At 44.0% G+C, this 25,949-nt stretch overlaps 1 protein-coding gene across 1 annotated transcript in view; it reads left to right on the top strand.

Moving 5' to 3' along the window:
- The window catches only part of Faf2 (Fas-associated factor 2), a 135,246-nt gene that overhangs the window by 41,807 nt on the left and 67,490 nt on the right, over positions 1 to 25,949 (top strand). Inside the window, exon 3 of the mRNA XM_068378761.1 lies at positions 16,020 to 16,269. Within this exon, the coding sequence (XP_068234862.1) occupies positions 16,020 to 16,269 (250 nt within the window). The remainder of the gene's footprint in view (positions 1 to 16,019; positions 16,270 to 25,949) is intronic.

Here is a 25,949-nt window from a genome sequence, read left to right as displayed (position 1 = left end):
GTGAACACAGATTTGCTTCTCCAGAAGGTTGTGTTCATAATACTTTGCAAGAAACGATTTTGCTTGAATGCCACTGAAGCTGCCACTGCTCTTACCTCGTGAGTCTTTACTTTCAAGAGACTAAAGTCTGTCTCACTGCAGTGAGAATGAGCCTCTTTAATTAGAAGTCCAATAAAGTAAGATAGAGCATTCTTGGACCTTGGCAAGGAAGGTTTCTTCGCCGAGCACGACAGTGCTTCCGACTTGCCTCTTAAAGTCCTTGTTCTGTCTAAGTAAAACTTGAGGGCCCTTACTGGACATAAAACTCTCATTAGCTCGTTTCCAACCACATCCGCCAGGTGCGAAATCTGTAATGAGCAGATCGCTTTACCGTCCTGAAAACCCACATTTCTACTAAAAGCATGGACTTCATTAACCCTCTTGGCTGTTGCTAGACAAACCAAGAAAAGGGTTTTCATGGTGAGGTCCTTCATAGATGTAGAGTGCAGGGGTTCAAACCTGTCACTCTTCAGAAATTTTAACACAACATCCAGATTCCAAGCTGGTGAATCCTGGTGTCGTTGTTTTGTTGTCTCAAAGGATTTAATTAGTTCTTGTAGATCCTTATTATTTGGAAGATCCAGGTTCCTGTGCCTGAACACAGTCGTCAACATACTCCTGTATCCCTTGATAGTTGACGTGGAAAAACTTAGTTTCTTTTTCAGGAATAAAAGAAAATTGGCAATCTGAGCTACAGAGGTACTGGAAGAGGAAACAGAGTTGACCCTGCACCATTCCCTGAAAACTTCCCACTTGGATTGATAGATTCTGATGGTTGAAGACCTCCTAGCCCTTGCAATCGCCCTAGCTGCCTCCTTCGAAAAGCCTCTAGCTCTTGTGAGTCTTTCGATAGTCTGAAGGCAGTTAGTCGAAGACTTTGGAGATTTTGATGGTGTCTTACCAAGTAGGGCTGTCTGAGTAAATCTACTCGTAAAGGGAGGCTTCTGGGAGTATCCACCATCCATTCCAGTATCTTTGTGAACCATTCTCTTGAGGGCTAGAGTGGGCTATCAAGGTCATTCTGGTCCCTTTGCTTGTCACAACTTTTGAAGAACTTTGTACAGGATCTTGAAAGGAGGAAAAGCGTACACATCTAGATTTGCCCAATCTAGCAGGAACGCATCTGTGTGTACTGCCTCGAGATCTGGCACTGGGGAGCAATATGTCTCTAGTCTCTTGGTCTTTGCAGTCACGAAAAGATCTATGCAGGGGCGACCCCAAAGTTTACACAGACTCTTGCACACTTCTAGGTGTAGAATCCACTCCGTGGATAGGACTTGTCCTTTCCTGCTGAGACCGTCTGCCAAAACATTCCTCTCCCCCTGGATGAACCTTGTAAGTAAGGTCACCTGTCTTTCCTTTGCCCAAATGAGCAGCTCTCTCGCTGTCTCGCAAAGGGAAATAGAGTGTGTTCCTCCTTGTTTGGCAATGTAGGCCAATGCCGTGGTGTTGTCTGCATTGACTTGAATCACTTTGTTTCGTACTGACCCTTCGAAGCTCTTCAGAGGCAAAAGAACTGCAAGCAGCTCCTTTTGATTTATGTGGAAAGACTTCTGAATTTCCGTCCACACCCCTGATGCTTCCGCATTGCCTAGTGTTGCCCCCCACCCCGAGTCCGAGATGTCGGAACACAACACTAGGTCTGGGCTCTTCAGTTCTAATGAGCAACCTTCTTGAAATTTGATCGGGTCGTTCCACCACTGCAGGCAGTGTTTCACTGACTTCGTGATCGGAACACACACCTTCTCCAAATCCTTTTCCTTGTTTCAGCAAGAGTTGAGGTGAAATTGGAGTGGTCGAAGGTTCAGCCTTCCCAGAGAGGTGAACTGTTCCAAAGAGGAGAGAGTTCCTAACAGACTCATCCACCTCCTCGCAGAACACCTCTGCTCTCCTAGAAACGCTCTTATCTTCTGCAGTGCTTGCTCCCCCCTTAAGGGAGATGGAAAAGCCCGAAAAACCTGACTCCGAATCATCACTCCTAAATATATAATCTCTTGAGAAGGTATCTTTGTTGACTAGAAGACCCAATTCTTCCGTCAACTTTAAAGTTGTCTGAAGATCCTTCAGGCAGCGATCTTGAGAGTGGGCTCTTAAAAGCCAATCGTCCAGGTACAGGGAGGCTCTGATGCCTCTTGAGTGGAGCATCCTTGCTACGTTGAGCATAAGTCTCGTAAATTCCTGTGGGGCGGTGTTGAGGCCGAAACACAGGGCTTGAAATTGAAAGACTTTTCCTCGGAAAACGAATCTCAGAAAGTGCTTGAACTTTGGATGAATCGGGATATAGAAATTAACATCCTGAAGGTCCTGTAATACCATCCAGTTGCCCTTCCTTACCGCTGCAAGCACCGACTTTGTCGTCTCCATTGAGAACTTTGTTGTCTGGATGAAGTCGTTGAGAGCACTTACGTCCAGAACTGGACGCCATCCCCCTGAGTTCTTGGGAACTAGGAAAAGGCGATTGTAAAAGCCTGGTGACTTCCAGTCCTGTACTTTCTCTACAGCCCTCTTCTCCAACATGAGAGACACTTGTAGCTGTAATGCTTGCCTCTTTAATTCCTCCCTGTAGTTGGGAGAGAGATCCACAGGAGTTAACCTTAGAGGGGGTTGATTTATAAAAGGGATCCTGTAGCCCTTCCTTAGAAGTTGGACTGACCAAGGATCTGCTCCCCTCTTCTCCTACACCTGCCAGTAGATGTTTTGTCTGGCTCCTACTGCCTGAAGGCGAATGCAGTCAGACTGCTTCGCCCTGTTCTTGCTCCTCTTTTCTCAGTCCCCCTTCCATCTGATCTGAAGTTACCTCTAACTGAAGGTCTTCCTCGAAAGGGCTAAGAAAACTTTTGAAAAGGAGCAACTTCTTAAGGTTTGCGGCTAACGAAAGCAGGTGGCAACACTTTCCTTGCTGTCTTCGAGAGCTGGTCTTGAGTGGCCTTCTGTGTCAGCGAAGAAGAAATCTCCCTAATAAGGTCCTGTGGGAATAGAGATGACGACAGTGGAGACTATAATAATTCTGATATCTGAAAGGATGAAACTCCCACAGACAGAAACGAACACAATTGGGCTGTCTTTTTGAGAATTCCCACTGTAAAAATAGCAGCTAACTCATTAGCCCCGTCCCACAATGCCTTATCTATGCCTGACATGACGTGGATTAGGTTCGAAGAGTCTCCTTCCTTGAGTGTAGTCATCTTTTAGCCCAAGGCCCCCAGAGTCCAATCGAGGAAATTAAATACCTCGAAGGCTCTGAAAACACCTTTGAGTAAATGGTCTAATTCAGAAGTAGACCAAAACACCTTAGTCTTCCTCATGGCCGATCTACGAGGAGCGTCTACCAGGCTTGAGAAATCTCCTTGGGCAGAGGCAGGAACTCCCAAGCCGAGAACCTCTCCCGTATTGTACCAAACACTAGATCTAGAAGCCAACCTAGTAGGGGGAAATTCGAAGGCCGCTTTCCCTTGCTCGTTCTTGGCACCCATCCAGTCTCCCATTAATTTAAGTGCTCTTTTAGATGAACGAGAGTGAACAGAGACTTTATCTTAGGTTTCCCCAAAGTAAACTCTGATAGAGACGATCGTGGAGCCACAGGAATAAAAGACTCTAGGAACTCAACATGAAAAATCTTCATTAGCTTTTTTAAGTCTACTGAATGATGAAAAGATTTAGAGTCCTCATCGTCAGATATTTCCTCAAAGGGTTCGGAAGGTGAAAGAGGAACATCAACTTCCTCCTCTGATAACAAGTCTCGCTGCTCCTCAGAACACTCTCGATCTGCGCGTTCAGAGTTATGAACCGTTGCATTAAGTTCAAAGTCCTGTCTAGATGTTTGTGGTTCTGCATCGCATACAAGAGGGTGGTCGATGTAAGAACGCTTGCGTTCCATTGAATGCTCAATGAGAGGACGCCTGGGGTCACGCTCGCGTTCAGCTGAACGCTCGATGGGAGGACGCTCTACGTCACGCTCTGGAGGACGCTCGTGTTCTGTTGAACTCCTGACATTACGCTCAACGTCACGTTGTGGAGGACGCTCGCGTTCTGTTGAACGCTCAACGGGAGGACGCTCAAGAGCACGCTCGACATTATGCCTAGCTGAACACTTGAAAGCGCTTTCAGCAGAACGATCACAATCACTGCTATGCGCATGAACAGCAGCTCAATAAGGAGAACACTCGACTTCCTGAAAGCCCGAGAGATCAGCCTTTCGTGAAGAAAGTTTACTTTCCCAATCATCTCTGTGCGTAGTAGTACACTCAAAACGTTTAGAAACTTTATCACCAAGCGTTCGCCGACTCTCCGCCTTGCGCCCTTTAGTGTTAAGAGAGGAGGATTCAGTCGGTTGGTAGCTTTTCATAAAAGATGAAAGTTTCTGCTGCATTTCTTGCAACATCTTAAAATTAGAGTCTTGTGAAACACTAATCATAAGTTCTTCCTCTCTACCGCTCAAAGACCGCTTAGAGCGAAGAGCGGGTGAGATGCAATCTGAAGGAGGCGAAGGAGCATGAAAGGATGTTACAGTGAGCCCTCGCTACTTCGCGGTTCGACCATCGCGGATTCACCACTTCGCGGATTTTTCTCATAACCCATATAAATAAACATATCGTGGATTTTCCGGAAATTTCGAAAATACCGCGATATCTGAAGACCCCAAATACGATATTTCGTTACCTGTAATTCCATTAATACTGTAATTAGTAATATCTGCTCTTACTGATTGTTCATTGCATTACATATGACATATAATTCAGTACAGAAAGAAATAAAACACGAAAAGAGAATGTGATCATACGATAATTCAGTATACAGTACGTAGTAAAATTAAATCGAACATGAAACGCAAATCAGATGCAGTCATACCATATTAGAATGGTGTAAGGCTGCTGATGGCTACTACTGTACTACAAATGTAATGGATGTGCATCTTTTCCATGAATCTTTTGTATGTATACTACGTAGTACTGCATCCAATAAAATTCTTTGTTGCAAAAATCACATCTCGAATAAGCGTACGAGAGAGAGAGAGAGAGAGAGAGAGAGAGAGAGAGAGAGAGAGAGAGAGAGAGAGAGAGAGAGAGAGATATCCTACAACAAAACAAGCGTAAAATAGCGTACGTAAAGCTGTATTATTATTATTATTATTATTATTATTATTATTATTGTTGTTGTTGTTGTTATTAAAATTATTATTATTATCATTATTATTATTATTATTATCATTATTTATTATTATTATTATTATCATTATTATTATTATTACTGTATACATAGGGTACCTTGTACTTTGAATTGGTAACCTACGTAGCATATAAGACGGATTGTGATTGGTTCAAGCGCTGATAGATGACGAATCAGAACCCAAGTTTTGTAATCTAGCCTGTGATTGGTGTTTTGACCGCTTCTCCAACCCGCAGCATCTTTTCGCAGTCACTTTGTCTCCCGCCGTATCGCTGTGTAGATGTTGCTAAGTTATTGTGAACTTTAATCTGTGCTGTGCGTGACTGTTTTAAGTTGAACTTTTTGTTGAACTTTCTGTTAAACCCTACTGTACAATGGCTCCCAAGCGTTCTGCTTCTACTAAGGCTGGTAGTGAGCCTAAACGCCACTGAAAGATGATGACGATTGCTGAGAAGGTGACGCTTCTCGATATGTTAAATGACGGTAGAAGTTACGTGGCCGCAGCCCGCCATTTTGGAGTCAACAAATCCACCGTTCGCTATATCAAGAAGGACGAGGCGAACATTAGAAAGACGGCTACCATCACCTTTAGCAGATCAGCGAAGCGAGTCGTTACCACTCGTAATAAAATGATTGTACGCATGGAAGGTGCTTTAGCAGTGTGGATTGCCGACTGCCGGAAGAAGAACATAGCCTTGGATACAAACACCATCCGAACCAAGGCTTTGAGCTTGTATGAGAATTTTGCGGCAAAGGAACCTCAAGACGACGATGGCGACCATGCTGAAGAAGATGATGATGTACAGTAGATGAACCTCAACCAGGGACATTCACTGATTCCCAGCCTCAGAAACAACGTTTTTCCGCCAGCAAAGGATGGTTTGCGAAGTTTCAGAAACGCTTCGGCCTGAAAAGCGTTTCCCTGCATGGCGAGGCTGCTTCCGCTGACACTGCCGCTGCTGAAACTTACGCGAACGAGACGTTCAAGAATATTATCGCCGAAGGTGGATACAAGCCGGAACAAGTGTTTAATATGGATGAGACCGGCTTGTTTTGGAAGAGAATGCCGTCGCGAACTTTCCTGTTCAAAGAAGAAGCCAAAGCCTCTGGCTTTAAAGCATTCAAGGATCGCGTTACCCTCGTGTTTCCGGTCTTGTGTTTCGGCCTCAGCACCGCTCCTCTTATTTTTACAAAGCTTATGCTAATTGTGGCAAGCTTCCTGCATTCAACAGGTATCAGAGCCTCCCTGTATCTGGACGACTGGTTACTCAGGGCGTCTTCCTTCAATTGCTGTCTGGAGGATCTCAGAATGACATTGACATTAGCAAAGGAACTGGGTTTTCTTGTCAACATAGAGAAGTCCCAACTGATCCCGTCCCAGAAGACACTTTATTTGGGGATGGAGATTCAGAGTCTACTTTTTTGGGCTTTTCCATCACCCACGAGGATAGAACAAGCCCTCCTAAAGATTCGTCTTTTTCTAGGGAAAAGGAATTGTTCTGTGAGATAGTGGATGAGTCTGCTGGGAACACTCTCCTCACTGGAGCAGTTTGTCTCCCTAGGAAGACTAAATGTCCGCCCTCTTCAATTTCATCTCAATCACTATTGGGACAAGGAGAAGGGCCTAGAGACAGAAAGTATTCCACTTCCAGAGTCTGTCAAGGGTTGCCTATAGTGGTGGAACGACTCAACCAAACTTCAGGAGGGCCTCTCACTAGAACAAAGGAGCCCAGACCTTATGTTGTGTTCCGACGCTTTGGACTCGGGGTGGGGAGCAACACTAGGCAAACTGGAGTGCTCGGGTCTGTGGACAAAAGACCAAGAGAGCCTCCACATCAACCAGAAGGAGCTATTAGCAGTCCTGTTAGCCCTTCAAGGTTTTGAAAGGTCGATTCTGAACAAAGAAGTGCAAGTAAATGCAGACAACACCACAGCGTTGGCCTACATTTCCAAACAAGGCGGTACCCACTCGAAGTCCCTTTACGAGACTGCAAGGGAGCTTCTAGTTTGGGCGAAGGAAAGGAACGTCACCTTACTCACAAGGTTCATCCAAGGAGAGAGGAACGTGATGGCAGATAGCCTCAGCAGAAGATACAAAGTCATTCCCACGGAATGGACACTGCATCAGGAGGTTTGCAAGAAACTTTGGCAGATTTGGGGTCGTCCATCCATAGACCTATTTGCAACCTCAAGAACGAAGAGGCTTCAAACGTACTGCTCTCCAGTACCAGATCTAGAAGCAATCCACATCGACGTTTTCCTGCTGGACTGGTCTCTCCTGGATTTGTACGCGTTCTCCCCCTTCAAAGTCCTGTACAAAGTCTTATAGAAGTTTGTCTCTCACGAGGGAACCAGATTGACTCTAGTTGCTCCCCTCTGGCCATCAAGAGAATGGTTCACTGAGGTACTTCAATGGATGGTGGACATGCCAAGAAGCCTACTAATGTGGAGAGATCTTCTCTGACAACCGCATTTGAAAGGGTTCCATCAAAACCTCCGAGCTCTACGTCTAACTGCCTTCAGACTATCGAAAAACTCACAAGAGCTAGAGGCTTTTCGAAGGAGGCAGCTAAAGCTATCGCTAGAGCAAGGAGGACCTCTACCATCAAGGTCTACCAGTCCAAATACGAGGTTTTTCGAGATTGGTGCAAAGTCAACTCAGTTTCCTCATCCAGTACCTCTCTGACCCAAATCGCTGACTTCCTTTTACACCTTAGGAGAAAACGCAAGTTTTCCTCCTCTACCATTAAAGATTATAGGAGCATGCTAGTGGCCGTCTTCAGGCACAGGAACTTGGACCTCTTTAACAACAAAGACCTTCAAGATCTTCTCAAATCCTTTGAGACCTCTAAGGAGTATCAACTAGAATTACCAGCTTGGAATCTGGATGTTGTCCTGAAGTTTCTTATGAGTGATAAGTTAGAGCCCTTACACTTAGCCTCTTTTAAAGATCTCACCTTAAAGATGCTTTTCTTAGTGAGTCTGGCAACAGCTAAAAGAGTCAGGGAGGTTCATGCTTTTAGTAAAAATATTGGCTTCAGTAATAGTAAGGCTATATGCTCCTTACAGTTTGGTTTCCTGGCCAAGAATGAACGTCCTTCTCATCCATGGCCAAAGTCTTTCGAGATTCCAAACCTTTCAGATGTGGTTGGTGAAGAAATGGAGAAGGTCTTGTGCGTAAGAGCACTTAAATTTTATCTAGACAAAACTAAAAAAATTGCGAGGCAAGTCTGAAGCTCTATGGTGTTCGGTTAAGAAGCCCTCCTTACCAATGTCAAAGAATGCCTTATCATATTTTATCAGGCTCTTGATTAGAGAGGCTCACACTCACTGTGGTGAGGCAGACCTCAAACTGCTGAAAGTGAAGACACATGAAGTCAGAGCTGTGGCAACTTTTGTGGCTTTCAAGCAAAATCGATCCTTACAGAGCATTATGGTCACAACCTTTTGGAGGAGTGAGTCTGTGTTTGCCTCACATTATTTGAAACGTGTCCAGACTCTTAACGAGGACTGCTACACTTTGGGACCATTCGTAGCAGCGAGTGCAGTAGTGGGTGAAAGCTCTACCACTACATTCCCCTAATCCTAATACCTTTTTTCTTCTCTTGAAACTATTGTATTTTATGGTTGTTTGTGGAGACTGGTTGACAGCCTTCCGCAATCATTGATTTTAGCAGGTGGTCAAACTTGTTTCTTGAGAGCACCCAGAACAAGGGTATTGGTTGAGGTCCTGTCATAGTGAGGTATTTTCACCGTTTTTGATAGCTCCTAGAGGTCTTTCATCCCCCTGAGTGGATCGCTGGATCTCATAAGGATAGCGGACTAATGAGGCAGCGAATCATAAAAGTCAGCTTTCTTATCAGGTACGAACCCTTAAGTTTGTTTTATAAAACTCTTGAGTAATATTCCAATAATGTTTTAGCGGGTCTCTAATCCTCCACCAAGGGTGTCAATCAGCTACAGTATATATATATTCACCGGCTAGGTCAGATGTTTAAAAATGATATTTTCATTATAAAATAAATTTTTTAACATACTTACCCGGTGGATATATATAATTAAACTCCCTCCCTTCCTCCCCTCTAGAGACCTATGGGCATGGAAGATCTGAGGACTCCTGGAATGGTTCCAGTTACCTGGCGAGTGGTGGCGCTAGTAGTACACCTAGCTACCCAATCTGCGATTGCTGCGAGTTTTGAATTTCTGCCGTGACATCAGAGACTTAAGCTATATATATATCCACTGGGTAAGTATGTTCAAGAATTTGTTTTATAATGAAAATATAATTTCTCTGGGAATATCAATGTAGTCAAATATACCCTAGGAAGCTACTTAAATGAACCTTCCATCAGGACGACATGGCTATCTCACCCAAAAATAGATTTTTCACTTCGCTCAAAATCTGTTACCCCTCCCCTTCTGTCCTTTAGTCGTCACAATTCTTGTGGTCGGTATTGTACAATCACCCCGCTTGCCGGGCTGACTGCGTTACCGGCCGGGCTCCTACAAAGGCGGTTAGGTTGCTGCTTTGACTATCTCCCTAACGGAAGCAATGCTCCTGGAAAGGTTGAGCCGGGCCTGATGGCTGCCGGTGGGAAACCCAGTACAACTTTGAGAATTCTTCAGTCCTCCCTTGGACTGCCATCCGCAAACCCTGTAACCGGCAGTGCACCCTGCAACAGAAATTGTGGCTAGATGGAAGCTAGAATCAATACATTCTCTTCCCTTCCATTTGAATCCTCATTCTGGAAAGAAGGCAGTAGAGACAGTAGTCCCTACAACCCTATTATTGTACTAAACTATAATAATACGATAGTCCTTCTCTCCATTCTTTCTCTCTCTCTGTCGGCTAGTGCCACCAGGTACTAGCCTAACCCGGTAGTATACTGGCAGAACTACAGTATAAGACAATACAGTAGCCAGTATTCCTGCAGTATAACAATACAGCAGTTAGAAAACTACAGTATATAATAATACAGTAATATGAATTTCCAACATACTATGTGTATCCTTTCACAGTCCATTTTTGAGACCTCTTAGCAAATGTTGAGGTGAAGCATTCCTTCAACATTCTGATGTATCCTAGATCATCGGAACACCAATAATTACCCTACAGTATTAATATTTTACTTGTGGTGGAGTTAGTGTTAGTATACACTGACTCCAGCTTTATGTACTAGAGCTATTCCACCATGTATTCTCCCTGATAAAGAAATTAAATATATTAATATTAAGGGAGGTCACAGCGTTTGGCTGGACAGGAAACACAGATATGTGTCCTTCCTATTTCCTTTCTAGCTTACTATCCTAAGCTATATTAATGATAGTAATGATTACTATTTAATGCATGTGAATATATTTATCAGTGTGATAAATTACCCCATACTCATTTCACTCTTTCTTTCCTTGCAGGGGGAGGCTAAGGTGAAGTGTGCAGTCATGTACTGCAACCACAAAAGCAGGGACTTTTGTGGCCACGAGATGTGCAGGTCTCATGCCTCCTGCTCCATCGCAACTGAAACCCTGAGGTATTGGGATCCGAAGGGTTGCACCGTCTGCTCGGCCTTGATGACCGGTGGTTTCGGTGATCCTCAGACGATGGAGTCTAGGGATACTGCGAGGGAAACGCTTCGAAGGTGGGTAAGAGGGTTCCAGAAGAACTCTCCGGGACCTTACCTGCCAAACGAAGCGATGATAAGCCTTCTGTTCCCTAAGGCCCAATCCGACGCGGTTGTGCCTCGTCTCAGGTCAAGCCTCCCTTCATACAACTGACGATAGAGGCTGACATCAACAAGGCTCTCGAAGGCATGGACATCCATCAAGAACGGATGTCAGAAGTGTCCTGAGACACCGAAAAGGATCTTCTACAAGAAAATCCTGAAGAAGAGGTGGCTCAGCCACCCGAGGAGGAAGAAGGATCCGTATCGACAATGACGAAAGACCTTCAGTTGACGAAAGACCTTCAGTTTTCTGTGACGGCATATCAACCTGTGCCGTCAACATCTTTGGCCCCAACTCCTCAATCGGACCCGCTGTTAATCAAGGGCGAAGCACTCATGGCACAGCTGCAGATAATGATGGAAACGATGCGCAGGGAACAGCAAGAGATGAGGAGGGAAGTCAGAGAAGCGCAACGCTCGAAAAGCGGCTCTCACAAGCATGTCAGTCTCTCTGACCTACCCCAATGCTCCGAAACCAACCCCTGGAGGTATGCGGAGTATATGCCCATGATGAATGGGAAACTTTATATCTCTGAGAAGATGGGGCCCAAACCCCTCGAAGATCTCCAATTCTAGCCGAACATTTCGGCTTAACCAGAATGCTTCGTGAGATTGCGGGATGAACCAGCACCTCGAGAGGAGACGGAACCCAAGGAGGTCATGACAAGGCGTAGGCTCTGACCACGGGGCTGAGTCCTGGGCGGTCAAGGTGAATCATTCAGGGTATAGCGTCCCACTCACTCTCTCTCTCCCTCTACTGACTTGAGTGCCTCTTCCATTGAACTCCTATGCGAAGGGATCTGCACCGGAGTGTGCTCTCAGGACAGAAGTCCAGACCATGTTGGAGAAGGGGGCTCTCCAAGAGGTCCTAGTCGGGTCCCCAGGCTTTTACAGGCGACTCTTTCCTGTGAGAAAAGCGTTTGGAGGCTTGAGACCAGTCATCGACCTCTCAACTCCGAACAGGTTTGTCGAACAGACCCCGTTCAGAATGGAGACAGCCGACAATATTAGACAACCGATAAGACCGCAGTACATGTGCACTCTAGATCTGATGGATACATATTTCTAGATCCCAATCCATTTTTCTTCTAGGAAGTATCTAACATTTATGCTGAACCAAAAGCATTACCATTTCATGGTGCTGTGTTTTAGTCTTTCCACAGCACCCCAGGTCTTCATGAGAGTGCTCGCTCTAGTGTCATCTTGGGCTCACAGAGTCGGCATCTGTTTCCTAAGATACTTAGACGACTAGCTGATTCTGGCAGACTCAGAGGTGGTTCTTCTCAGCCACCGAGGTGAGCTTCTAAGGTTTTGCCAGGATCTGGGGATCATGGTAAACCTTGAGGTCTCATCTGCTTCCCTCTCAAGAACTTGTATACTTAGGCATGCACATAGACACCCTAAGGCACAAAGCTTTCCCATCAGATGAAAGAATTCAGAGGCTGAGGAAGATAGCACAGTCCTTCAGCAGGCGGGAGGGGCTCCCAGCGCAGAGTTGGCTTCGCCTTCTCGGTCACCTTTCTTTTCTGACCCAACTGGTTCCCAACAGTCACCTCAGGATGAGGTCTCTCCAGTGGCATCTGAAATCCCAGTGGAATCAATCCAGCGATTCCGGGGATCATCTAGTTCGAATAGGTCTAGAGGAACTGTCGGATCTCAGATGGTGTCTGGGGGATCCGAACCTCTGCAAAGGGGTCGATCTTCTTGTCTCTCCCTGGGAGTTTATGCTCTTTTCAGATGCATCAAACAAAGGGTGGGGGCCCCATGTGCTGCATCATTACATCTCTGGCCAGTGGTCTGAATCAGAAAGGTACCAGGACATAAATCTCCTAGAAATGAGGGCAGCCTTCCTGGCCCTCTAAGAGTTCCACCAGGTCCTGGCGGGGCACTCTGTGTTGTTGATGAGCAACAACACCTTGGTAGCTTATCAGAACAAACAGGGCAGTACATTTTTGCAGCAGCTATGCCATCTTGCAGTAGAGATACTCAGATGGGCAGAAGACAACCTGGTGACCCTATCAGCTCTTTCATTCCAAGCAAGAGGAATGTGCTAGCAGACAAGCTGAGCAGAGTGACTCGGATAGTTGGCACCGAGTGGTCTTTGTATCCTCTGATTGCCAACAAAGTCCTGACTTTGTGGGTGTTCCCCGACTATGGATCTATTCGCAACGGCCCTGAATTTCAGGCTCCGGTTATACTGCTCCCCAGTCCCGGATCCCCAAGCTCTTTGGCAGGATGCTTTTCAACAACGGTGGATAAACGCATTTCCCCCGTTCTGTCTGATGTGAAAATTCCTCAACCAGGTACGAGCAAGCACCAACTTGCAAATGACTTATCATGCACAGTGGTTCCCTGACCTTCTGCAACTCCTCACAGATATTACGAGATAGCTCTCTCCACGGCACGATCTGCTCAAACAACCACATGCCAGCCTCTTCCACAGAACCGTATCTTTACTTTGGCTTCACGCCTGGAGACTGTGCAGCACCTCCTCACACAGAGAGGCTTTTTGCAACCAGTTGCAAAAAAGAAATGGCTGGACACCTCCGAAAATCCACAGAGGCAGTCTACCAGGCAAAGTGGTCAGTTTTCTGTGGTTGGTGTCGTGGAAGGGGTATCTCTCCCCTCGATGCTACTGTTCCAATTATATAGCGGAGTTCCTTGTATACCTTTGGGAAGAAATGCTTCTCTTGGTCTTGGCAGTCAAAGGCTACCGCTCAGCCTTGAGTCTCGCCTTTAGACTGAAAGGAGTTGATGTTTCCTCCTCGTTGGAATTTTCTTTGCTCAAATGTAGTTACGAGCTTACTTGTCCCCAGTCAGAGCTTAGACCTCCTCCTTGGAACGTGGTTCGGGTCCTTTGGTCTCTGAAGGGCCCCCCTTATGAAACATTACGCCAGGCCTCCGACCGCCACCTCACTTGGAAGACGGTGTTCCTGCTCGCGTTGGATTCGGCCAAGAAAGTCAATGAACTACACGGTCTCTCTGCTGACATCTCCCACTCCAGGAGATGGGGAGAAGTAATCCTCAGCTACGTCCCTGAGTTTGTTTCTAAGACTTAAAATCCTGGTGTGCTGGACTCCAAGTTTGGCCCATTCCAGATAGAGTCTTCGTTTAAGAGAAGATCCAGGTCAACCGTTATTTTGTCCAGTAAAGAGTCTGAGGTGTTAATTAAAAAGAACAGCAGCTGCTCGGCCCCAAGTGCAAGTGCTTTTTGTTAGCACGGGGAAGGTCAAGAAGAGGGTCTCGAGAAATACAATTTCCTCTTAGATCATGGAAGTGATTGATAATGCTCTCAATTCAGACCCTCTTCCGTCCAATTGACCCAGAGTTCATGACGTCAGGGTCATTGCAACGTCCCTGCCGTTCAAGAAAAACTTCTCTGTGGCACAGGTACTGCAAGCTGGCTTGTGGAAGCATCAGACGACCTTCACTGCCCACTACCTGCAAGACATAACTACAGGAACATGGAAACCTTTTCATAGTGGTCTATATTCTTCAAGCTCCTTGCTGGACAAGTAGCAGAGGGTTGAGGGCTGAGGTTACCCGGGATAGTCTGGGGTGAATGAGAAAGAATGTCTGGCTCCTTTCTTCCTTTCACCTTCTCCCCCCTGGGAAAAACAGCACCGCACACCCACAGAATAGCTGACCTCACCTCTCTGCAGGTAAGACTCATTTCCCTTGTGCATCCTGAGTATTTTACATAATACTTTGTTACGTCCCCAATACCTCTTGAGGGAGGGTATTGGGTAAGTCTTCAGAACTCAGGCTTGTACTCGAGTTCATACATAAAGACAAGCGAATAGTCTCTCTCATACAAGCTTCTGCATGCTGCAATCAGTACTTTACTTTGTAGTAACATTGGATTTAGTTAGGGTAGGGTTTCTTCTAGTTCGATCATAGATCGAAATAGAGAGAACCCTGGGTCATAGCCAAGGCCAGTTGGTAGGACTTCCTCCCTCCTAAGAGTAAGTCCCCCCCCCCCCGATAAACAGCGAAGGGTTTGTATTTGCGCTGGAACAAATAAATTTCGAGATAATTTGTATTTTTCCTAGTATATAAACCTGGAGCTATTTATGCAAATTGGCCTGCCACCTTGTCCCCCAAGAAGTCCTGCCAGAAAGCAAAAATGGTTACTCTGCTAACTGGTGTGAGTAAGCGGGGTAGTGGGTCTACTAGCAGATGGGGGTAGTTATCCCTCACTAAAATTATGTTAGCTAGTCTTTCAGTTTTGCCGACAAGTAATACCCCCTATAAATAGCTCCAGCTGTGTATGCTAGGAAAAGTAAAAATTGTCTCCAAATTTGTTTTGCTTTTCCACAAAATGTGTGCATACAAATGGATTTTTTTTTGCTCTCAGATTGATACAGTACTCGTAAACCAAATAGAATTTGTATTCTCATTTACCGATTTCCTCGTATTCAAAGTTACTTGTGAACCAAGGAACTACTTTTATTGTTTGTTTTAGTTTGATGCTGTTGCTCCATCCCTATAAAAGGGTAGCCAACTTTGTTAAATCTGGGAAAGATTAATTGCAATAAACAATTTTGAAAAAATAGATTTTTTCAATACTTACCTGTAGTTCATATGATTTTCCTCCCACTACCTCACTTACAGAGGCTATGATTTTTTATGAGGATTTCTTACAAGTTTTCTCTCAACTTTAGAGAAAAGGGAGTAGAACATAGCAGGCCTGTGTACTGACAGTGGCACAGTAAGTTTTTTTTTATGTGTCTGGTATCTATAATGCTCTGAGACAGGTTTTTAAATTTTTATTGTCAAGAAACTTATGCTTCAAGAAATATTTTACAAATATATGAAATTTGAGCAAGTATAGAAATGCATTAATTAGTTTTGCTCTAAAATCTATATTAGGCCAATTAATAATTAGTTTTGTTAAAAAATTTATGCTCGTAGGGTCCTCAAATTGGTCATAAAGAGAAAAATATATGCCAGGAAGTAGAATCCTTGAAAGTTAATGTTTCTTGTATTTCTAGGTATATCCTGATTGAGCAGTAAACATTGTAGTGTATTATGTGAACCCAATACATGTGTAAACTTTTTTTATTTATATTTGTTCTAAATTTCTTTTAACAGGAAGGTCATGAACATCATAACTGGGATACAGTAAACAGCAGAGGATTAGCAAATGGAAGAAATATAGATGAGGAAAGAGATTCTGAAGAGAGAGAAACAGTCAACAGAAATTCTAATCAAGGGGGTTTTCTTTCCACGTTGTTTAGGGGTGGATACTACCTTTTGACCCTGCCTTTGAGATTCACACTATCTTCATTGACATCATTGTTCTTCTTTGTCTATAGGATTGTGTACCCATATCCTCGCAGATGTAAGTATTAAATACACAGAACAAAGTTTTTATTTTTATTTTTTTATTTTATTTTATTTATTTATTTATTTATTTATTTATTTTTTTTTTTAATATGCCTTAACTATATAGTGAACTATTCAATTTGCCTTTGAAGATTGAGAAGTACTATGATTTAAATTTTGTTTTTTATATATTAACTTACTAATCATAGACTGCCTTATTTTCATAGATAGAAATCTGTGTTTACTAGAATTGCATAAGTCAAGGTTCAGAAAACTTTTACTGTGTAAGCTCTGTTGTGCTGACTGACAATACTTACTCTTGGGCTTACTATTTTTGTGAGACTTGCCTCAGTCAGCAGTCTCCTAAGTTGTGCCTGTGAGTTTTATTTAAAAACCCATCTCATCTTGCCTGCTGATCAGCCAGTATACTCGAATGTTTTCTCTGTCTTTCACCCAACTAGCTGATGTTTGTGTTGCTGAGGGAAACATTTATTATTCTCTCTTAAAAGAGACTATTTTCTTTGGTGTAACAGTTGTGACTCATCATTTTTATTCCATCTGCTCTTCAGCCCAACCTTCCACAGCAGACTTGGGGATATCTTGCTTGGATCCAGATATCATTAACCTTTTTCCTCAGAGAGCCAGAAAATGGCTAATATTCAGGCATTAATGCACAGCTAGCCACATATTGGTATGTTCAAGGAATAAAATGCATTTGCAGAAGCTAATTAATCCTCAGAAGTGATATCTACATCATCATCATCATCATATCTACAAGCAAGAGAAATTCTAGCCATGTTGTCAATAGAAATTAGATGGTAACTATGAGTTGTGAATGTCCAAGCTAGTATTCTTCCCTCTTTAATTGTAACTGTAAGCAGTTGTAACAGCAACCACTTCCATAAGAAGGCTGGTGATTGGAATGGGAGCAGGGATGTTACTTTGTACTTTTGCAGAAGGACAATGAGAGCAGAATGCTAGTTGTTAGACATGGACATGGCCTTGAGAGCTCAAGGCAAAGAAATTTGACCTCTTTATTGGATGATACTTTGACCAAGATTAGGAAGTAGAAAACCAATTCTGTTATGCAAGGAAGGTAACTTCTTTTGGTAAATAGAAGGCTGTCAGATGTTGGCTTATAACATCGCTTAGTAGCATCACTTTATCATCTCCTAGAAAAGCTTCTAAAAGACCTAAAAGAAGACTATTGATGTTACTGAAGATAAGAATTACCATATATGATGGCCTATAAGACACACTGGCATATAAGACGCACCCTCATTTCAGCATGTTAGATTCAGGAGAACAGTTTTTAGTGTATTTTAGCATATATATATTGTTGAAAATAATCTAGCTGTACATTGCATGAGCAGAAACATCGTATATTTCTGAACATAAGACGACCATTAGTGCATAGGCTACCTTTTGTAGTATACTGTACTTAGATATCCAAAATAAATTAGATAAAGACCATTTTATATCATGCTTTTGCTAAACACAACATAAAACGGATACCATTGCTTTGCTTACGTTTCATCACCAATCATAATGAACAAATGAACGCATATACACATCTGTGTATAAGTTAGCTTTTGCAGCAACAGTTATCTTGCCAAATATTGGTTATGAAATAATGTTAATAATTTTTTTTTTTACTTACGTTATCCTTAGTAATTCAAAATAATTGAAATAAGAACGATTCTATATCAAGTTTTTCCTAATCAACGTTGCTTAGAACAGAAAATGTTTTGTTTTTGTTTCATCACCGATCATAATGAATAACAAACGCATTTACACATTCAAGCGATAACTAACAGTACTAAAATCCTTTTTGGGCTCAGCCATGTCGTCCTGATGGAAGGTTCCTTTAGGTAGCTTTCTAAGGGATATTTGGCTACAGTGATACTCTCAGAGAATTAACCACAGGTTTCCAGAATTCTAACTCCTGGCACAAGTATCCTTAATATAACTTTTAAGGATATCACATAATATCAGTGGACGTATTTCTTGATACGACACATGGCAATCTTCACCCCGAATAGAGTTTTTGCTTTGAGGGGGAAGAGTGGTAAATTTGAAGGGGTCTTTATCAAGGTTACCTGGTGGATCCCCTCCCCGTACTACTACGGCGTAACCATTCCTTTAATAGTGGCCAATTAAGCATGGTGTTCTCCCACGTTGCTCTCGGTTTTGTTACGGTTTTCAAGGAATATTACTATGCAATCTCCAGCATCTTCATCCTGTGGAAAGTTGAGTATTTAATCTTTCCTGTGTATAAAATTTGGCTCCCTTCTAACAGTTAAATTGGCATAATTTAGATGTGTGAGGCGGAGCAGAGCCAGCACCGGAGGCGGCCATTTTGGGACGGCTGTTGTACGCCATAAATGCTTTATTTAGTTAGTAGTACTACGTTCCCGCTATTTAGCTATGAAGAAATTCTAGCTAATTAGGAAAAATTATACTAGTGAAGATAAGATTTACACATGTAATATTTCCTCTTCTGATAAAACGTTTCGATTGTATGTGATAGGGCCTCGGTGGTACTAGCGTAGCCGAGATCCTGACTCGAGTTAGGCTAGCCTGACGCGTTTTAGTATACTTTACTTACGTTATCCCCGTTTAACCTCCCGTATCGTTTTATTAATTGGGTCTGAGATATAAATATCTCCTAGAATTACTATCATAATTCGATACTCTTCTCTTTTAGAGTAATGAGAACAAACCCTTCTTTCCCCATGAGTGCTGCCAGCCCCGGCGACAACCCTATCTTTTGTCATTGCCCTTCAGTAGTGTACTCCGGCTTGACTGAGATAGTGTTTTCTGTTGATCCTTTTTGCCGGCGAGTATCCTGGCATTGAAATACGACAGTAAATCAGGGTATTCTGTCTTGTTGCCGGCAACGCTACCGATAAGGGATTAGTCATTCCCCTGCTGGTTACACCATTGCCAACATAGGAAGCCCAGCTTCCCTAGTCCTAAACCGAAAGTGGATAGCACAACTGCCGCCACCTTTCTCCCTTGTGGACTAGAAGACATTTCTTATATCCTGCAATGTCTCAGGCTAGGGAATCGTTATTCCTTTGCCGCCCAAGACCGTACCGGCATAGGAAACTATGTTTCCTTGATTTGCAGCCGAGTATCGCCTCCCCTCTAGTCCTTTAGCACGATGCCTGTGACCGGTGTCGTACAATCACCCCGCTTGCTGGGCTGACTGCGTTACCGGCCGGGCTCCTACAAAGGCGGTTAGATTGCTGCTTCGACCATCTCCCTAACGGAAGCAATGCTTCGGGAAAGGTTGAGCCGGCCCTGACAGCTTCCGGTGGGAAACCCATTACAACTTTGAGTATTCTTCAGTCTTCCTTTGGACTGCCATCCACAAACCCTGTAACCGGGAGTGCAGCCGGCAACAGAAATTGTGGCTAGATGGAAGCTAGAATCAATACATTCTCTCCCCTTCCATTTGAATCCTCATTCTGGAAAAAAGGCAGTAGAGACAGTAGTCCCTACAACCCTATTATTGTACTAAACTATAATAATATAATAGCCCTTCTCTCCATTTTTTTTCTCTCTCTGTCGGCTAGTGCCACTAGGTACTAGCCTAGCCTGGTAGCATACCGGCAGAACTACAGTATAAGATAATACAGTAGCCAGTATTCCTGCAGTATAACAATACAGCAGTTAGAAAACTACAGTATATAATAATACAGTAATATGAATTTCCAACATACTCTGTGTATCCTTTCACAGTCCAATTTTGAGACCGCTTAACAAATGTTGAGGTGAAGCATTCCTTCAACATTCTGATGCATCCTAGATCATCGAAACACCAATAATTACCCTACAGTATTAATATTTTACTTGTGGTGAAATTAGTTTTAGTATACACTGACTTCAGCTCTACATACTAGAGCTATTCTACCATGTATTCTCCCTGATAAAGAAATTAAATATATTAATATTAGGGGAGGTCACAGCGTTTGGCTGGACAGGAAACACAGATACGTGTCTTTCCTATTTCCTTTCTAGCTTACTATCCTAAGCTATATTGATAATAGTAATGATTACTATTTAATGCATGTGAATATATTTATCAGTGTGATAAATTACCCCATACTCATTTCACTCTTTCCTTCCTTACAGGAGGAGCCTAAGGTGAAGTGTGTAGTCATGTACTGCAACCACAAAAGCAGGGACTTTTGTGGCCACAAGATGTACAGGTCTCATGCCCCCTGCTCCATCGCAACTGAAACCCTGAAGTATTGGGATCCGAAGGGTTGCACCGTCTGCTCGGCCTTGATGACCGATGGTTTCGGTGATCCCCAGACGAGTCTAGGGATACTGCGAGGGAAACGCTTCGAAGGTGGGTAAGAGGGTTCCAGAAGAATTCTCCGGGACCTTACCTGCCAAACGATGCGATGAGAAGCCTTCTGTTCCCTAAGGACCAATCCGACGTGGTTGTGCCTCAGGCTCAGGTCAAGCCTCCCTTCATACAACTGACGATAGAGGCTAACATCAACAAGGCTCTCGAAGGCATGGACATCCATCAAGAACGGATGTCAGAAGTGTCCTGAGACACCGAAAAGGATCTTCTACAAGAAAATCCTGAAGAAGAGGTGGCTCAGCCACCCGAGGAGGAAGAAGGATCCGTATCGACAATGACGGAAGACCCTCAGTTTTCGGTGACGGCATATCAACCTGTGCCGTCAACCTCTTCGACCCCAACTCCTCAATCGGACCCGCTGTTAACCAAGGGCGAGGCGCTCATGGCACAGCTGCAGCTAATGATGGAAACGATGCGCAAGGAACAGCAAGAGATGAGAAGGGAAGTCAGAGAAGCGCAACGTTCGGCCGCACAAGCATGTCAGTGTTTCTGACTTCCCCAATGCTCCGAAACCAACCCCTGGAAGTATGCAGAGTTTATGCCCATGATGAATGGGAAACTTTACATCTCTGAGAAGATGGGGGCCAAACCCCTCGAAGATCTCCAATTCTAGCCGAACATTTCGGCTTACCCAGAATGCTTCGTGAGATTGCGGGATGAACCAGCAGCTCGAGAGGAGACGGAACCCAAGGAGGTTATGATCTTTGATCATGACAAGGCGCAGGCTCTCTTGACGAGTAACCTGAAGAAAGACGCTTTACAAATTCGAAGGTTTCTGCTTTGAGCAAGAGGCACCCTACCTTTCTTGCTCCTTCCTCCAGAGCTTTTCCCTTTTCGGCCAAAGCTCTCAACTGCGTGCTAAAATCAGTTAATGCGGGCAAACCATGCCCTATGGTAGAGGAATGCAAACAATTGTCTCTAGCCCTGACAATCTGCGAGAAGGATTGGAATGAGGTTCATCTAACCTTCTCAAACTCGAAACTGGATCTAGAGGTAGCAGGACCACAGTTCAACGAGAACCTTCCAAAGTTGTTGGAACATCTTATAAGAAGGGAACAGGAGACAAAAGAGAGGTTTGCCACCTCTTTGTCTCTCCAAAACTGTATGGAGATGTGTGCAGGCCTCTCGAGCACCCCAGATATATACACGGTCTTAGCAAAATGCACATGACTACCCTTGTGAAGGACATGTACGATTTCGTAAAGGTCAGGAGGGCCTGTAGAGAGCACGTGTTTGCCAATGCAACGGTCAAACACGACCCCAGGAAGTTGATTTCTTCATGTATCTGGGGCAAGGATCTCTTTCCAAAAGAAGCAGTCCATGAGGTAGTTGCTAAAGCCGCCACGGAGAATAGGAACCTTCTTCAAAAGTGGGGCATGTCTTCCAAGAGGAAATCATCCTCTGACGCTGGTCCCCAACCCAAGAACAGGAAGACGAAGAAGCCACGCGTACCTCAGGCCTGCGCAGCATTCTACAGTTACCATGACCGCAGTGCCCCAAATGGTTGTCCAGCCACAAACCACCTTCCAAATGGTGCCCCAGCAGCTGGTAGCTCAGTTACCAGCCTTTAACCCAGGCTTTGAGAGGCACACCACTACCTTTCGCCCTAAAGGTAGAGGATCGAGAAGAGGCTCCTCAAGAAACCCCTCAAGGAGTAGAGGAGGACGTGGTCACGGTAACAAACCCCCTGGATCATCTCAACAATGAGATGCTTCAGTTAGGAGGAAGACTTCCACTTCCGGGATCGTTGGACGTTCGATCCCTGGGACCACAGCCTAATCAACAATGGACTAGGGTGGAAATGGAAGAAAACTCCACCCCCTTTTCCTTAATTCTTCCATCACTCCACCCCCTTATTGGAAGAATATACCTTAGAACTCTTAAACAAAAAGGTAATAAGGAAAACAAAAGTCCATCAAATTCCAGGGAAGGCTGTTTTGTGTTCCCAAGAAAGACTCGGACAAACTCAGAGTCATTCTAGACTTGTCTCTACTCAACAAGTTCATCGAGAACAAGAAGTTCCGGATGTTAACCCTACAACACATAAGGACCCTGTTACCAAAAGGGGCGTACACGGTCTCAATAGACCTAGAAGATGCTTATTGGACACCTACCAGTTAGCCGCCCCCTCTCCTCCTACCTAGGATTCAAACTACAGAAGACAAATTATGTCTTCAGAGCCATGCCTTTTGGACTAAACATAGGCCCAAGGATATTCACAAAACTTGCGGACACGGTCGTCCAACAGCTACGCTTAGAAGGCATTCAGGTAGCAGCATACCTGGACGACTGGCTGGTGTGGGCAGCATCCTAGACAGCTTGTCTGCAGGCAGCCATGAAGATGATCCAGTTCCTGGATCATCTGGGCTTCAAGATCAACTACAAGAAGTCTCGCCCCTCTCCAGCTCAATTGTTTCAATGGTTAGGAATCCATTGGAACTTGCAGTCACACCGCCTCTCCATTCCACCGAAAAAGAGGAGAGAGATTGCGGGATCTGTCAAGAGACTACTGAAATCCAACAAGATTTCAGGACGCCAACATGAAAGAGTACTGGGCTCTCTCCAGTTCGCAGCAGTAACAGACCCTGAAGTGCTGAAAGCACAACTGAAGTATGCGTCAGGAATCTGGAGTAGATACGCATCAAATGCTCGAAAAGATCAACAGAGATCGACACCGACCTTACTGCTATCGCTTCTAAGGCTGTGGTCAAAGGTCAAGAGCCTAACAAGGACTATCCCTTACAACCACCTCAACCTTCAGTGGTCATCCACACAGATGCCTCACCGGAAGGATGGGGAGGCCATTCCCATCAAAGGAAAGTACAAGGGAACTGGTCGCACCAGTTCAAGACCTTTCACATCAACATTCTGGAAGCCATGGCAGTCTTCCTAACATCGAAGAAACTATCCCCTCACAGATCAGCCCACATCAGGCTGGTCTTGGACAGGGAAGTAATAGTGAAATGTCTGTACTGACAAGGCTCGAGATCGCCCTACATCAATCACTTGATGCTGGCCATCTTTCGCTTGGCAAGGAAGAAAAGATGGCACTTATCAGCAGTTCACCTGCAAGGGTTCTGCAATGTAATGGCGGACGCTCTATCCATGCGAAAACCGATAGAGACAGAATGGTCCTTGGATGCAGACTCATTCTCCTTCATCTTCGAAAAAGTCCCGGAACTGCAGATCGACCTCTTCGCAACGAGTGACAAGAAACTACCTCGATATGTGACCCCATACGAGGACCCTCGGTCAGAAGCGACGGACGCCATGTCCCTCGATAGAAACAGATGGAACTATATCTGTTCCCACCAACAAATCTCCTGCTGAAGGTCCTCAACAAGCTGAGATCCTTCAGGGGGACGGCAGCAGTAGTTGCCCCCAAATGGCCCAAGAGCAATTGGTTCCCTCTAGTGATAGAACTGAAGCTAAATCTGTTTCCTCTACCGAATCCAGTTCTATCCCAACTGGTTCAGAAGTCAACTGTCTACGCTTCATCATTGAGAACGCAAAACCTACATCTTATGATTTTCTCGCCTTAGCAGCCAAGAAAAGGTTCGGGATCTCAAAAAACAACATCGACTTTATAGAAGAATATAAGTCAAAGTCAACCAGAAGACAATATGAATCATCTTGGAAGAAGTGGGTCTCCTTTGTCAAAGTAAACAGACCGCCAGAAATCTCGATAGACTTGCCTTTCCTTCTTCATCCACCTTCATGAACAAGGCCTAGCTTCCATCACAATAACTACGTGGAAGTCAGTTTTAACTAGACCTCTTCTTTATGCCTTCCAGGTGGACCTGTCAAACGAAATCTTCAATAAGATTCCGAAAGCATGTGCTAGACTGAAACCAGCAACCCCTCCAAAGCCCATATCGTGGTCCTTGGACAAAGTCTTGCACTATGCTTCGAACTTGAACAACGAAGATTGTACCCTAAAGGACCTAACATAGAAAGTGATATTCTTGTTCACTATAGCCTAAGGGGTTAGAGTTAGTGAAATAGTGGCCCTATATAGAAACAAGGGCCATATTCAGTTCACAGAAAAGGGAGAACTGAATCTTTTTCCTGATCCTACCTTTCTTACCAAAAACGAGCTGCCCACCAAAAGGTGGGGTCCTTGGAGAATCTGCTCTCTGAAGGAAGATGTCTCTCTCTATGTCCAGTAGAGTGTCTTAAGGTGTATCTTCAAAGAACTTCAGACTTCAAGGAGTGACAGCTCTTCCTAGGCGAGACCTCAGGATCAAACTTATCCCTAAAACAACTGGGGCGAAACTCACCTACTTTATTCGCAGAGCGGATCCTGACAGTACACCCGCAAGTTACGATCCTAGAAAAGTTGCTTCCTCGTTGAACTTCTTTCAACATGTGGACTTTGATAGACTCCGCTCATATACTGGGTGGAAATCTTCTAGAGTCTTCTATAAACATTACGCAAAGCAAGTGCATGAAATAAAACACTTTGTGGTGGCGGCAGGTAGTGTTATAAAACCTTTCGTCTAGTGCTGCGATGAACAGTGAACTGTTTGGGACTTCACAGTAGACTAGGTGAACAGGTATTAGCATCTTTGAATGTAATACCCATTAATGAAAATCACTATAGTGATTCTTGGACTGTTCTATATAGGTGTAGAATCTAACCAGTAACACCAGTGCTGTGTGAACATTCGTACACAGTGTTGAAACATATCCAACATCCAAGTGAAATCAATCAAATAATTTCACAATATTGAGTGGCACCTATAGTTAATCCATATTATACGTATTTCTTCCCTTACAGGTTAAAAATATATATACCCGTAGATGTTGAATTGTCAAAGGATTCTATTTACGATACATTCGTTGTTGCATTTTTTATATTTGTCTATGCAAATAAGATATATGTAAATGTATCTGCGTCTTATTCGCCCTGCATGAAATCAAATAAATGATCTAGAGCCTTTTATTTTTCCTAAAAATAAAATACTTGACAGTATAAACTCTGTAAGAACAACCTGGTAATCTCAAAAGAGTCCACTTTGTTCTCATGAAATACAAACCTTGACGCCTTATAGTCGGTATTGACAATTTCCCTGCAGGGGGCAGGAAGCCCCAAGATAGTTCCAAACTTAGTGGATATGACAAATAACGGTAATGTCATATATATTAGGTCTGGGAGACCATATAAGGAACTTCGTCAAAGTAAAGGCACTTATACAAACCCACAGATATAGTACTTTCAAGTAATTCTCTGGTAAACTTCCATCAGGACGACATGGCTGAGCCCAAAAAACGGATTTTGAGCAAAGCGAAAAATATGTTTTTGGGTTTTATGG

The sequence above is a fragment of the Palaemon carinicauda genome, chromosome 8 (genome assembly GCF_036898095.1).
Source record: "Palaemon carinicauda isolate YSFRI2023 chromosome 8, ASM3689809v2, whole genome shotgun sequence".
NCBI classification, from domain to species: domain Eukaryota; kingdom Metazoa; phylum Arthropoda; class Malacostraca; order Decapoda; family Palaemonidae; genus Palaemon; species Palaemon carinicauda.
Note: the sequence above shows the minus strand (reverse complement) of the source record. Positions and strands in the feature narration are given on the sequence as shown.